This window comes from Peromyscus leucopus, chromosome 8b (genome assembly GCF_004664715.2).
Source record: "Peromyscus leucopus breed LL Stock chromosome 8b, UCI_PerLeu_2.1, whole genome shotgun sequence".
NCBI lineage: Eukaryota > Metazoa > Chordata > Mammalia > Rodentia > Cricetidae > Peromyscus > Peromyscus leucopus.
This window is the reverse complement of record NC_051086.1, coordinates 40935293-40949712: the sequence shown is the minus strand read 5'-3', so window position 1 is coordinate 40949712 and position 14420 is coordinate 40935293. Positions and strand designations below refer to the sequence as shown.

Here is a 14420-nt window from a genome sequence, read left to right as displayed (position 1 = left end):
GATTCACTTGGAAAGAGAATGTCAGTAAGGGATCATCTATACTGGGTTGGCCTTGGAGTGTGTCTAAGAGAGATTGTCTTGAGTCAATTCATGGGGGAGGACCCATCCCACCATGGGTGTCACCATACCCTAGGAAGGGAGTCCTGAACTGAGAGTGGAGAAATTCAGCTGAGTACAAGCAAGCAAGAAAGTGAGATGTATGCATACATTTCTCCCTGTTCTTGATTGTGCACATGGTGTGACCAGCCGCCTCAAGCTCCTGCCCTGCAATGATGGACTGTAACTTAGAATTGGATCTAAAACTATTTTTTTATCCCCTGAGTTGTTTTTCGTTGGAGTATTTTATCACAGAAATAGAAATTAAGCTAGAACAAAAATTGATACGACGGAAGTGGCATTGTTGTTGTGATAGACATGGCCATATGGCATTTTACACTTTGGACTACATTATAGGAAGGACATGAGAGCATTTGGGCTAGAAAAGCCACTGGATGCTGGAAATGGAGTAGGGGGACATTCCAGTGGGAGCTTGGAAGATAGAAAAATCTGTAAGAAATATAGATTATTGAGACCCAGCTCACGAGGTTTTAGAGAATATCAGACTTTATCAATGGGGTCATTCTGTGTGGCATTTTGGATAAGAATCTATGTGTGCTGATTGGGCTGGGGCAGAAGAAGCAGCTGTGATTGTCAGAGAGATCAACACCCCTGAGATGAAGTTCTAAGCTTCAGTGAGACAAAAGGAAAGTATTTCCTCGGGTCAGCACATAGATCCTGATAGAGCTGTGCTCCAAGAGGGGCAGGCTGCATCTCCAGCTGACAGCAGAGCTTGTAGATAAAAGTATTATCCACATGGTACTGGGTTTGAAAGCATAAAAGATGCAAGATTTAGGGGGTCATGGAGAGGAGCTGAGGGTTGGCATTGTGTGGCAGAGTCAGTCAGTCCCTGTGTGGAGCTGTGAAGGTGGTCCAGTTGCCATGGAGACCCCAGGGTACTGGAGATGCTAAGACCATGTAAAGCTGCAGGTATAGAGTGGAGCAAAGAAGCTATAACTCCTGTTCCAGAGAATCCAGTGACTTCCCCTGACTTTGGGGGCATTCGTATGGTGCACAGACATGCTTGCAGGCAAAACATCTACACACATAAAAATAAAAAAAGTGAAAGATTATGGTTTAAAAGTGTTGTGTCAACAAGTTGACAAGAGGTGGGGTAAGATGATTGGCCTTCACTATCAACTTGACTTAGAACCACCTAGAAAGAGTGTCAGTCAGGGTTTGTCTATATTAGGTTGGCCTGTAGGCATGTCTTGTGGTGGGGGAGATTGTCTTAATTAAGGAATTGATATAGGAAAACCCATTCCACTATGGGTGGTGCCATTCCCTGGGCAGGGGGTCCTGAACTGTATGGGAAGAAATCAAGGTGAGCAAGTGATGCTATGCGCATATGTTTCTCTCCACTCTCAACTGTGGGTGCCGTGTGACCAGCTGTATCATACTCCTGCAGCTGTGACTTCTCCTGGGGGATGAACTGTAACCTGGAACAGCAAGCTGAAAAAAGCCCTTGGTCTCCTAAGCTGTGTTTTTTGTGATTCTGTTATCACAGCAGCAGACATGAAACTGGAGCATTGGGTGAAGGCATTCTCAAACACTCCGGGTTTTGTAACTTTTCAGTAAACCTGAAACAGAAAATTAAGAGCTAAGGGGGGCTGGAGAGATGGCTCAGCGCTTAAGAGTACTTGCCGCTCTTGCAGAGGACCTGGATTCCCTTCCCAGCAGCCACATCAGGCTGTAATATCACCGACAACTCCAGCTTCAGAAGATCTGGCACCCTCTTCTAGCCTCTGTGAGCACTGTACTTGTGTGAACACACACACACACACACACACACACACACACACACACACACACCATGTGCACAGAAACAGTGAGAATAAATGCTTTTTAAAGAGCTAAGGTAAGTCAGAGTGAACACGGTGATACAGTGCACCATCTGAGTCCTTGTAGTGCCTTGCCCTTGCTTCACGGTCAGCAGCCCTTCCCAATAAAGACCCTTGCTGGCTTACACCTTTTGGTTTCTTTATTACAGAAAACCCCAATTATCCAAAACTAGCCCAGTGCCCACCTTACTATTAAACCTGAACCCTGCAAGTTTGGGTCTGACAGGCTGTCTTGCCCCCTTGGTTATCTGATGTGGAATGCATGACCAGGTTCAACTCTCTGAGTGAAGGGACCAGGGCTCTGCAGCCACACCCCATCCTGCACAGTGCTACAGGAGACCTGCTCATCTCAGGCTCTGAGCCCCTCTGTCCTCTCTCTTCCTGGAGACTTGATCATGCAGCCAGCGGGAGCGGTCTGGTCCTTGGCAGTCCTCCTGCGCATGCCTTTCTTGGGCCTTCATAGTGACAGGCCTCTGGGATGACAATTTTTTTCTTCCTTTGCTGTGGGCCTCGGGACAACTGTTGAACAACCAGATGTCAAGATGTCGTAGCAGATTGAAAAGCTGCTGAACTTCTGTGTTGGTACTAGGAGCAGCCCAGGGCTCGGCAGGGCTCGGCTGGGGGACCTCCTGCACGTGACTGTACAAGCAGCAGCAAGTAGAACGCTGGAGGACAGGGATGCTAAGTAGAAGGTGCCAGCCAGGCCACAGGTTCAGCTTCTCAGAAGCAAGATGGACCACGAGAGGGGACATCTTTGAGTCCTGAGGCAAATAAGCTCCTACCTCCAAAGCAAAGACCCACCTACCTCCACCCAGGATGAGAAGGGGTGGGCAGTGACTTGAATCATACCCAGCCCCAAACACATCAGGACAGGCTGTCTAGAAGTCAAACAACACTTTAATAAAGGGCATAATGTGGCTGCTAGCATTGCCTGGAGTCCTGTGACTCCCAACCCACTGAGCAATAAAACTGGAAGGAATGTGAACAGAAAGGGTGTTAACGCCCATGGGACACTGGGTGGGGCAGAGCCCAGGGACCTCAGAACAGCAGCTTCAGAAGCAGGAGGCTGCCGAAGACAGAGGAGGTGAAGGAAGCTTTGATGCCTGTGCTGGTCGGAGGGGTCTTGGTGGTGTCTGTGATTATGGTTGCATTTTTGCATATGACGCTCTTGAAAAAGAATTCTCCCACTGTTGTGTTCTCAGGAGCCAGGGTTTCACAAGTAGACTCGCTGATATCGGAACAGCCTTTCAGCTCCACCGGGTTCCGTTCAGTGCCTGAAGATGCACAGGAGACAGTCAGAACTCTAGGCAACCCTACCGCCCAAGCCCCAGCCCACACAGAGTTATTTATCTGCAGGCAGTTGAGCAGCATACAATAGCCCCTCTGCCTCTGAAAGCCACCTTAAGGAAGAAGTCCAGAATTAAGAGTACCAGACTGTAGCAGCAGTACAAGAGCTATGGAGGTCAGAGGCCGGACCCCTCCTCACCCAACCCCCAAAGCAACTGAGGCTGTGAAAGGTGGGTTATAAACCCAGGCCTAAAGAAAGGATGGGAGCTGTTGTCTTGGACGCCCCATCTCTTGTGTTCCTGTGGAGCTGTCAGATGAAAACGCCAGAAACAAACTGGGTGCGATGGTGCAGCCCTGCAAGCCCAGTGCTTGGGAGACGGTAGCAGGAAGATCCTGAGTTCAAAGCTACCCTCAGCTACATAGCGAGACTCAACCAAGAAAAACACAGAGAGGGAGGAATGGGAAAAGAAGGAACAGGGAGAGAAAGGGGAGGAGGAGGAGAAGAAAAGGGCAAGTGTAGTTAACATCTTTCAACTCTGCATTCAGAAAGGAATAAATCAGTAGGCGCCCTGGGCTCCACCCACCCACCCACCCACTCCCGCCCCATTTTCTTTCACATCTCACTCCTCTGGATCTGACTTCTTCCTGCCTGAATTTTCCTTGAGAAAAAAAAGAGAAAAGCCAACAGAAAGTATACAGGAAATGCTCAGCATCTCTGTCTTGACTCAAAGCTCTGTCTATTTAAACAGTTTCTGATTCCCGTTGTAGGAAAAAAAAAAGGTCCTCAGCACTTTCAAAGATGTAGTTATAATAGCAGCTACTTCTGAGTGGTTGTGCCCCTGTGGGTCTGTCAGCTGCAACTTCAGCATCCCTGGGAAGCAGGGAGCTCCCAGAGGACTGAAGGGACTCGAGGGTGTGAAGGGACTTGGTGCTGTCAGAGCATAATGTGTGAAAGAGACCTCCAGACCCCAGGAAGAAAAGATTGCTCTTGCTTCATCCCAGGTATCAGCGCTGAGAGTCGAACTAACCTGAGTCAGGAAGCGCTTGTACACCTCAATGGGATTTTAAAAGTGACGTTGGACAAAGCAAGCAAGCAAGGGTCCATTTGTGGCCTGACTGGCTTTCGGTGTCAATGAGATGACACCAGGAGACACGGGGATGAGATGAGCAGAGAAGGTCTTGGGCTGCCTTTAAGCACAATTTTAGAATTAAAAACCAGGCCAGTGTGGGCACCTCAACCATTCCCAAAGTGGTACAATGTATGTGTTTGCCTACATTGTATATCCTCCATTAGGTGATAGAGTAGAAAGAGAGACAGAGAAACACAGAGAGACTCAGAAAGGGAGAGGGAGAGAGAGCCGATATACCGGAATAAGAAAATGTGTAGAGGAAGTGTAAAAGACCAGTGGTTGCCAGAGTCTTGTGGGGAAGAAGAAAAGCCCGAGCAGGTGGGACCCAGAAGGCCTCCTCTATGTGACACCGTCCTGCTGGAATGGACTATATCAGGAGTGAACCCTGAGGTGAACTGCGGACTTGGGTGACAACGAGTGCCTGTGTAGGCTTACCACTGTGGTGAGCACTTTGACAGTGGTGACAATTACACTTGACCCAGGCAGCAAGGGTACGTGGGAAATATCTATGTCTCTAACTTCACCTAAAAGAGAAGGTGCTTGGATCCACTGGAAACTCCGGGATTATAGGTAAGCTTTGAAGTTGATGTTAGGCAAAAAGAAGAAGAAGAAGAAGAAGAAGAAGAAGAAGAAGAAGAAGAAGAAGAAGAAGAAGAAGAAGAAGAAGAAGAAGAAGAAGAAGAAGAAGAAGAAAGAAAGAAAGAAAGAAAGAAAGAAAGAAAGAAAGAAAGAAAGAAAGAAAGAAAGAAAAAAAAAGGAAAAAAAAAAAAAAAGAAATGAAATTGTATTTGGGTGCAGGCCTTAAACCCTTTTAGTCTGAGCGATGTATTAGCTGAGACAGGCTGGTTATTCATTTTTGGTTTGTACCTCTTTTTTTCCTACTTAGAAGTCACTAGACCACATTCCCAAGGTTCCCTTAGCAAGGATGGACACATTGGTTCTCCCCAGTGTAGTGTAGGAGGACACTGCACATTTACTTCCAGATCCGACTGCTGAGAAGGCCCTAGCCTCGCCCCACTGCCCTCTGCCACCCACCCACCCCCAACCCCACCTCCCACCACAGTGGACCAGCCGAGGTCTGCTCTGTCCTAGGAAAATAAGGACAGAGCTACAGACAGCAGAGGCCCCAGGGCTGTTCCATTAGCAAGGAGCAAATGTGTTCTGCATGCTGCCATCAGGCAGGGTGGATACTCTGACAAAATGATGGCCACTGTCAGTTTACTTTTGTAGGAAAAAAAGAAATAACCGGATGGCCCCAGCTGCCCCAAGCCAACACCTCTCAAGATGTAGAAGAAACGTGTGTGTATATATAGGTATAAAAACAAGTAAGTCACGCCTCTCCACACTTATAGAGCAATGGCGGCCTAGGACCAAAGCAAGTGCCAGAGGGCCATGAAGTCAAATAAGTGAGACTGGGGTGTAACCACAGGAGGGTAGGAGACAGGCAACCAGAAGTAGCCCTGGACTAAGAGCGGATGTAGCAAGTAGCAACCAGCAGAAGACTCTCTGGAAGTCTCTAGCTGAAAGGCATCCTGAGCTAATCCCCCCTTACTTCCACCCTCCCCAGCCCTTCTGCCCTTCTTAGCTCAGAACTTGGATCAAGACCCGATGTGTTTCCACTCCAGCCTCGTTAAGGAACTGAAGTCCCAGACTTACCGTTTACAAACTCAGCAATGATGTGAACACATCGTTCTCCTTGGAAACACTGCCGGGTTTTCTCCTCGCAGTTTGTTGTGTTGTAGCTATAGCAAGCAGAGCACTGGGTGTTGGTGAGAGCCTGTGTTCCTGGGTAAAGGAAAGCCATTGCTTAGAATCATGTTCTCACACTGCCCTGGGGAAGAGGGGACAGGCAAGCAGAGAAGTGGCTGGAGAGTCTGTGATCAGGGAACCTCAGATCTAGCCCCAAAGACACGTGCTTTGTCCAAAGTTTTCCCATGTACAACCCCTGAGGCCACCCTTATGGGGCAGCCAGTCCACAGTGCCCTGGGGTAGACAGGAGCAAGAAAGGAAAGAATCCAAGCTGTAACCAATGCCAACACCAGCCAGCTGTTTGAAGTATTAGCCATCAGGTATCTGATTGACATTACTTCTCTTTGACGACCTCTCAAATTGTGGTCAGGAACTCCTGGGTCCCTGAGGCCCTGCAGGGATTCCAAGAGGCTAAAACCATTTTTATACAACATCAAGGTCTTATCTGCTCCTGTTTCTCCTATTGCCTTGTGTGCTTGCAGCAGAATTTTCCAGAAGCCCCACATAATGAGTGAGACTGAAACAGACTAAATACACAAGCAAACATGAGATCCCAGCTTCCAGCTAAACCAGAAGTCAAAACACTCTATCAAAGTATATATTTGAGGGTGCGATGCTAGAGAGATGGCTGAGCGATTAAGAGCACAGGCTCGATTCCCAGGTTCAGTTCCCAGCCACCATATGGCAGATCACAATCCTCTGTAACTCCAGTTCCAGAGGATCTGATGCCCTCTTCTGGCCTCTGTGGGCATTGCACATGCATGGTACACATACATGCAAGCACACACACATAAAATAAAAATAAATAAATGTATACATATATGTACATATATACATATATATGGAACAATGCCATTCATTTCATTAAATGTTTTTTGGAAGTTATTTTATATAAAACTCTATTAGTATTAATATGCATAACTTTTTATTTGTTTTTTGTTTCTGAGACAGCATCTCACTATGTAGCCCAGGCTGGCCTCAAACTAATAGAGATCTACCTGTCTCTTCTTCTACATCAAAGTTCTAGGATTTAAAGGCATGTGCCACCATGCCCAGCTAAATATTTTTGCTTTTGAGTAAAAAAATTAAGATTTGTGAATTTGCTTAGCTTTATTTCCCAACCTTGTAAATGTTAGCAAGTAGAGATCATATAAACAAAAGATTTGGGGAGTCATCACTTGTTTTGAGACTTAGAATGTTGCCAGGTGTGGTGGTACACACCTATAATCCCAACACTCAGAAAGCAGAGGCAGGAGGACTGAGTAAAGGTCATCCTTGGCTCCATAGCAAGTTTGAGGTGAGCCTTGAACACAGGAAACATTGTCTAAAAGAAACTCTTAGTTGATGCCCTGAGATCACAAAGTTTAAGAATGACTAGTGAGCACTTGCTTCACTGGCCACACAAACGAACCGTGAGATCCCTATTTTCATTGTAGAAGAGGAAAGAAAGCATGATATTGGGCTGGCTGAACATCTCACATGTTTCTTGTGGGACTACTAACGTCATCCAGCTGTGTGCTGAAGTGCACGGACTTGAGACATCCACCCCCAGCCAAGCAAACCAGACAGAAAATCAAGGGTGGAGCATGGAGGTGTGACACAGGACAGGCTGTTGGACCCAGTACAAACCGTGGTTGGTGTCGTTGCATGCCTCTCCTTGGCAGCACTGGCTTGCAAAATGGAAGCTTTGGTCATCAAACACGTGCACTGTGAAGGCCACTTGGGCGCTGTTCTTGATGCAATTATTTGCCGAGCAGGATCTGTTCTGGTACAAATAGTGGGACCCTCCTACATCAAGGCAAACACAGACTATTAGTGCCTGGAGAGGCTCCAGGGTGAGGAAACAGTGATTCATACAGGGGCAGTTGACTTGAACCTCTGCTCAGCCCAGCTTGGGAGAGACTGGTGTGGAGGCCCAAATTACTCAAGGTCAGACAATCTGAGCTTCCTTTACCCAGCAGGGCTGCATAAGGGAATGGTTTGACCACGGGCGTGGTTACCAGGTGTTTAGAAGGGTCGGTACTTGGCTGTATCTAGCAAGGGGGAGGTCTTTTGCCTCGCCCCTTGTCATTGCTATAAAAAGCCTTTTTGAATAAAGTTCTGGGCCGTTGGGTATTGACTCAGGTCCTTCCGAAGCTATCCTGTCTCTCCATCTTTCTTCTCATCAATGAGGCCTATCATTCTACCTAATATTTCTTATCCCTCTCTCCTCAAGAGAACCTGGGAAAAGTGGGGAAAGGTCCCCCACAGACTGCAGGTTTCTTAAAACAAGAAGAACCCAGCGGGACATAGTGATGCACACCTTTAATTCCAGCACTTGGAACATAGAGGCAGGCAGATATCTGTGAGTTCCAGGCCAGCCTGGTCTACAAAGTGAGTTCCAGGACAGCCAGGCTACATAGTGATAACTTGTCTTGGTGTGGGGGGATGTGAGGGGAGAACAAGAAGAAAACCCTTCCCCATCAGAGAACTCTTTCCTTCATCAGATTAGCAGAGAGATGGGTTAAGCTCTGCCATTAGCTAACCTACACCTTGTGAGCCTCATGTGGTCACATGCAGGCAGGAGAGATGTAAATGAGACCCAGCACAAAGTTGTAAACTTATTTAACATATTATTAAAAGTTTTCATAATCTTTTTGTTGGCTACAGCTCTTGGTTCTTGAACATGAACTTTGTGGGTGACAATGTTGTAAATAATGTCAAAATGTTGGGTACAAATGCCAGGCAGGAGGGATACCAGAAAATGGTGATTTAATCTAACACATATGCAGCCCTCCCAGACCACTAATTTTCTTAGCATCTCAAAATATAATAAAGCAGACACAGTGGGGTTTGGTATATGATACAACATCACAGTACTGGCTGGGGCTCCTTCCTAGAAACTGCATGAGAATCCAGTCAGAGCCACCCAATATGGAGACATCCACATATGTGGCTGTTACATTAAATGTGGATTGGTCAAAATAAATTAAGGGACTGGGAGTGTGGCTCTGTGGTAGAGTGCTTATCTGGTGCATACAAAGCCCTGGATGTAATCCCCAGCACCACAAAAAAAAAAAAAAAAAAAACACCAAAAAGTTAAATAAATTTAGTTGGCCATGTTGGCGTATAATCGTAACCCCAGCATTGAAGAGGCAGAGATCAACACTGGCTTTCCCAATGGCTCTCCGACTTGTTTTTTGATAAAGCGTCTTGAGCTGATCTGGACCTCACAAATTTTAGACTGGCAAGTTCCAGGAATCATCTTGTCTTGGCTGCCACGGTGCTGAGACTGCAGGCATGCATGCCATGCCTGGCCTTTTTACGCAGATGCTGAGGGACAAGCTCAGGTCCTCATGTTGGTGTGTCAAGCATTTTAATGACTGACCATCTCCTGAGGCCCTTGTTGACCAAGGTCACAGTTTAGATGTCAGTTTGTGGTCCTTCATGCTTATATGCATGAAAGAACTCTAAGTGCCCCCAGAGGTTTCTGTCAGTCAGAATGCCTGGGGAGGAGTTCACCAAGGAAAAGATATTTGATCTAGAAGAGAAAGGAGCCAGGAGGCTGAGAGCCAAGACGGTTGAAAAAGCACATGTCCCGGGCAAAATGTTTGCCTCTTATTTAGCTCTGAGATGCTCTTGCTGTTTACATCTACCAAAAAAAAAAATGTATCTACAGTGAGGTTTTAATCAGTGGGATTGATTTCCAAGTCATCACAGGGCTTACCCTCTTGTTTGAGTCTGTACCTGTATTGCCAGGCAGCTCCTGCTCACCTCAGTCACAGGGGAGTCGTCTTCATAACCCACTAGTCTCACTGCGCAGCCCGGCCCCAGCTCAGGGGTCCTTCTTGTGCCCACCCTCTTTAGCTCCCTCCGCCACAAGTCCCAGAGATGGAGGCAGCCCCACTCACCTAGAGTGGAATTGACCAAGGATTCCACACAACTGACGCTCCCTTCCACACACTCAGTGACGCTGTTGCTGCAGCTCTCATTGGGTGAGTAACACTGTCGACAGCTCAGAGAGTCTAAGAGGACAAAGGATTCACGGAAGTCAACAACCAGCAGACGTGAACACCACTTCACAGAGCACCACACCCACCCCGGGAAGCAAAAACAGAGCGGGTGGATGCCCAGCTGTTCTCTAAAGATCCCCAAACTGATGCTGTGACATGGAGCTATGCCCGTTAGTTTCCCCCATTATTCTCCATTCCCCAAGAGGAAGAGCCAACCCTGGCCAGCAGCAGAGTGGTCTCTCTGAAGGGTCTCACGCAACACACCAGGCCAGGTGGTGGGTACCAAGATGCCAAGAGCAAGGACGTTCTGACGGGGTGGAAAAGAAGACTTTATCCAAAAGGGGGCTTCTCTCACCTATAACTGCAATGGCAAATGCCACAAAGACGCCAGCAATGAGGATGCCTTTCATGATGCTGGGCCTGGCTTCTCCCAAGGGTGGGGCCACGGAGCCTCAAACCTGGAAAGACACGAAGAGGGCAGCCCGGAGTCTTGGAGGGATACCTACCATCAAGAGTGTTTTAAAAACACTGAAACATGCTTACTACTGGGTCTGTCCTTGTTTCTGGGGGAGAAAAATCAGTCCTGCATGGGTGGACGGAACTGTGACTCTTCTCTGTCCTGTCCTGATTCAAGGTTAAGTTCAGGTGCAAATGGGCAGACCCAGGTCTGCTGGGGCCAAGGTATGTGTCTGTCAGATTCCTGTCACTATGATAAAATACCTGAGATAACAATTTACAAGGAAAAGAAGATTCATTAATTGTGGCTCATGGATTCGAAGGTGCCAGTCATTTTGACCCTTTGTGGAAGTTCATGATGAAGGAGGTTTGTTCACCTAATGGCAGCCAGAGAACGACAAGGAAAGAGGAGAGTGTCCCAGTGTCTCCCTCTATGAGCTGACTTCCTTTTCCCAGGCCACCCTCCTAAAGGTTCCAGCATCTCACTATAGAGCTGCAGGCTGATGACCAGGCCATGGGCTTTTGTGGCCTATTTGAGATCCAAATCCTAACAGAGTCCCAGATAAAAAGAGTGGCCCAGCCATGCGGTGGTGGCGCACGCCTTTAATCCCAGCACTCGGGAGGCAGAGGCAGGCAGATCTCTGTGAGTTCAAGGCCAGCCTGGTCTACAAAGCTAGTTCCAGGAAAAGGCGCAAAGCTACACAGAGAAACCTTGTCTCGAAAAACAAAACAAACAAAAGAATGGCCCTGGGTTTTGCGTTCTTCTCACCTCCCTCAGGTTCTGTAGTCGCCTCAACTCCCCTGCCACAGGATCTGTGTCCCCCACCCCCACCCCTCCAGAGTGCAATGTCTGCTCTCCCTGCAGGGGTCTCCTCCATTCACTTTGATGCTGGGGGGGGGGAGGGGAGGGCTTTGCTGCCGCCTCCTATGCATTACCCGTGAGCCCTGCTCGGCTCCAAGCCCTTTACATGCACTAATTTGAATAATGTCTTAGCACCTGGACAAAACCGAGCCCTAGAAGGGAGAGATGATGCACTCAAAAATCAAGATCTCACGCCTGAGAGGTGTCGGAGCTGGGATACGATGCCGACCCTTCACTCCCACTCCGTTCGGCCATCCAGCTCACGTGACACACCTCAGAAGCCAGAGCCTGAACACATCAAAGCTCCTGAGTTAGATTAAAGTGGCACCCATTTCTCAGTACCTGGCACTCCTTACCTGCAAACCATCTGACTTAGATCTTTCTTGTAGGTTTTTGCCACATTCGTTAGGATGCTAAGTCAAAACTCAAGGAGTTTCTCTTTGCCTGAGTAGCAATGGAGCACGGGAAGCAAACATTTGCACAGAACCCTCCTTGATCATCACCTTATTTATGGCAGCCATAGCCAAATGGGGCTCCTTGGGTGAGCTCCGTCACGGCAGGTGGTGACACATCTGTCCGTCAGCACGGGGACCACTGTTCAGACGGTCAGCAGCCACATGTGCTGAGCAGCTGCTACTAACCATGGCAGACAGAACATTTACATCCTGTGGAGCCCCCGTGAACAGTGCTGCCTCAAGACAGGCTGGTGCCTCCACTCCACAGACATGCAACTTCTGGCAGAAGCAGAAGCAGCCAGGCTCACCAGTAGGCCCAAAGCAGAACACACTCCAGGTGCTTCCCGCTCTGATGCTTGGCTGCCCCGTGACAGCGGTCACAGACTGAAGCAGAGCTGACCTTTTCTCAGGGAGAACCTCCCTCTTCCTGCTCCACCCCGTACCACAGATCAAACACACCTCCCACCACACAGCACACACAGCTGCATGGCCTCCTGGTTGACTTACTAGGACTAGTAAAAAAAGGAGGGAAACTACCCCAGTCAAGGGACAAAGAACCCATATGCTTTCCCAGTGGCCACATGGTTTAAAAACCCACAGGTCAAATCAAGTATGCCCTGTGCAGGGTATATGGCACAGGGGCTCTGCACTCAACTGTATATTCCTCCATAACAAGACACCTCCTCAGGAACCCCAACTTCTGGGAAAGACTTCTAGAAAATTGTTACTGTGAAGTAAGAAAGGAGAGAGATAAATGTAGGGGAGAAGCTATCACAGAAGGACATTCACTCCACCTCAGGAGATCACCTCAGCTCCCAGCAGCCTGATGGTGAGTCTTAGTCTCAGATGCAGAGAAGTCAGGACCTGGCTAGTAGACAGCAGACAGGCAGAGATGATCCTGAGGTGGGACATGAGGCCTGTTAATCACTTCTTTTTGCAAAAAAAAAAAAAAAAAAAAAAAAAGGTCTCATGTCATGTAGCCCAGGCTGCTAGCCTATACAAATACCATACCAGGTTATGAGGCACTATGGATCGAACCCAGCACTTCCTGCTTCTTAGGCAAGCACTCTGCCAACTGAGCTACATCTCCAGTCTCCTCCCTAACTTGCAACATTCTACTATTAAATCTTTCAGCAGCCTGGCAGCATGCGGCCACAATTGCTGACATCTGCCAGGGAAGCCAGAGCTCAGAGACACAGTACCACATGGACAACAGAATGCCAAGCAAACACACCGCCAGCCTCAACCTCTACTCCAGCCTGGCCATCCTGAGAACAGGGCAGCAGTGGGTGGCATTGGCAGACAAGAACCTCAAGAACATCCTGAACACTAGCCAGAGCAGGCCTGAGTCCCCCCAAGTCCACACCACAGGATTCAGCTTCTCCCAGGATCAGGCTCCAGACTCACAGTCCCCTTACCTTCTGGGTCCAGTCAAGGACACTGTCCTAGGAAGGTGGGTCCTGGCAATGTGTTGGAGAAGGTGTCGGGAGAGGCCTTATATAGCAGGTGGCTGTATGCTCCGAAAGTCCAGTTGCCTTCTGGGGAGGGGCCTCTTTGTTAGCCAGGCCCCAGCTTAGGGCTGTTAAACAGTGCCCTGCCCAACCATAGTGACTAGACTACTTAACCCTTATCCTTATGTAGGTGGTGTTCTCTCCGAGACCTGCAGGAATTGGAAGTACCTGCCTTTCCCACAGTGTATGAGTGAGGGGACACAGTGTGTTCCTGGCATCTCCCAGTGTCTGCCATAGTGCACAGACTCACTTCCATGGCCTGGAAATAGTATTCTGCAATAGTAGCTTGATAAAAACAGTCCACTTCCCAGTTCTGGTAAAGCACCATTTATAGATGAGGACCCCAGCTACAGATGAAAAATGTAACAGGTTTCCCATGGCAGGTCATTGGGCAGAGCCAGATAGATCACAAGAGGACCACGCCACTCTGAGAAGAGGCTCAGGTCTCTCTGGCAAATGGTTTCACCTGGCTAAGTTTCGGAGTCATCCAGCTGAGACAAAGCTAAACTCATTGTGCAGCTGCATGGGATGATGGGTGGGCCGTGAAGGGAAACTTGCCCACAGTGGCTCTACACAGCGGTCAGGGCCCCCATCAGGGATTACTGCCTTCTCTGACAACCAGGGCAGCTTCCTGTGATCAATCTGGGCAGCCAGCATTGACTAGAGCCCAGGTCAGGTGCACTGAGACCCGTCCCACCCCCTGGTGTGATACTGTGGCTCTCCTCATCTTTCTGTTGTCCTACCAACATAATACACACACACACACACACACACACACACACACACACACACACACACACAATTCCCTAGACACTCCCGAAGCACCCTCCATATGTCAAGCTGGTTCTAGGCATTTTGGAGGGTCTGTGACCTTTACTCTCCGGTTCTCTAGAGAGGAAGTCAGAACACAAGCAAATATGATAAACATGCAAAATAGACGAAAAGACCAGGGTCAATGCATCAACCAAACGGGAGTGTAGGACTGATCTTTAAGTAGAAGCATCAGAATCATCTAGCAGAGAAAGCACAACCTGAGGCAAG

General features: G+C 48.3%; 1 protein-coding gene across 1 annotated transcript; it reads right to left on the bottom strand.

Annotated features, from left to right (window-relative positions):
* Positions 1 to 2814: 2814 nt before the first annotated feature.
* LOC114686473 (ly6/PLAUR domain-containing protein 8-like) lies at positions 2815 to 13474 on the bottom strand. The gene is made up of 6 exons (XM_037200971.1): positions 13287 to 13474; positions 10451 to 10553; positions 9994 to 10107; positions 7733 to 7891; positions 6011 to 6139; positions 2815 to 3211 (listed from the first exon to the last, which is right to left on the bottom strand). Exons 2-6 carry the CDS (start codon positions 10503 to 10505, stop codon positions 2976 to 2978), a joined length of 693 nt encoding a protein of 230 aa, XP_037056866.1. The 5' UTR covers positions 10506 to 10553; positions 13287 to 13474; the 3' UTR covers positions 2815 to 2975.
* Positions 13475 to 14420: the final 946 nt, after the last annotated feature.

Coding starts and splice junctions, on each gene's coding strand:
- LOC114686473 (XM_037200971.1), bottom strand. CDS start 10,505: ATGAAAGGCATCCTCATTGCTGGCGTCTTTGTGGCATTTGCCATTGCA. Junction 10,108..10,450: donor ATTTGCCATTGCAGTTATAG/GTGAGAGAAGCC, acceptor TTGTCCTCTTAG/ACTCTCTGAGCTGTCGACAG. Junction 7,892..9,993: donor CTTGGTCAATTCCACTCTAG/GTGAGTGGGGCT, acceptor GCCTTGATGTAG/GAGGGTCCCACTATTTGTAC.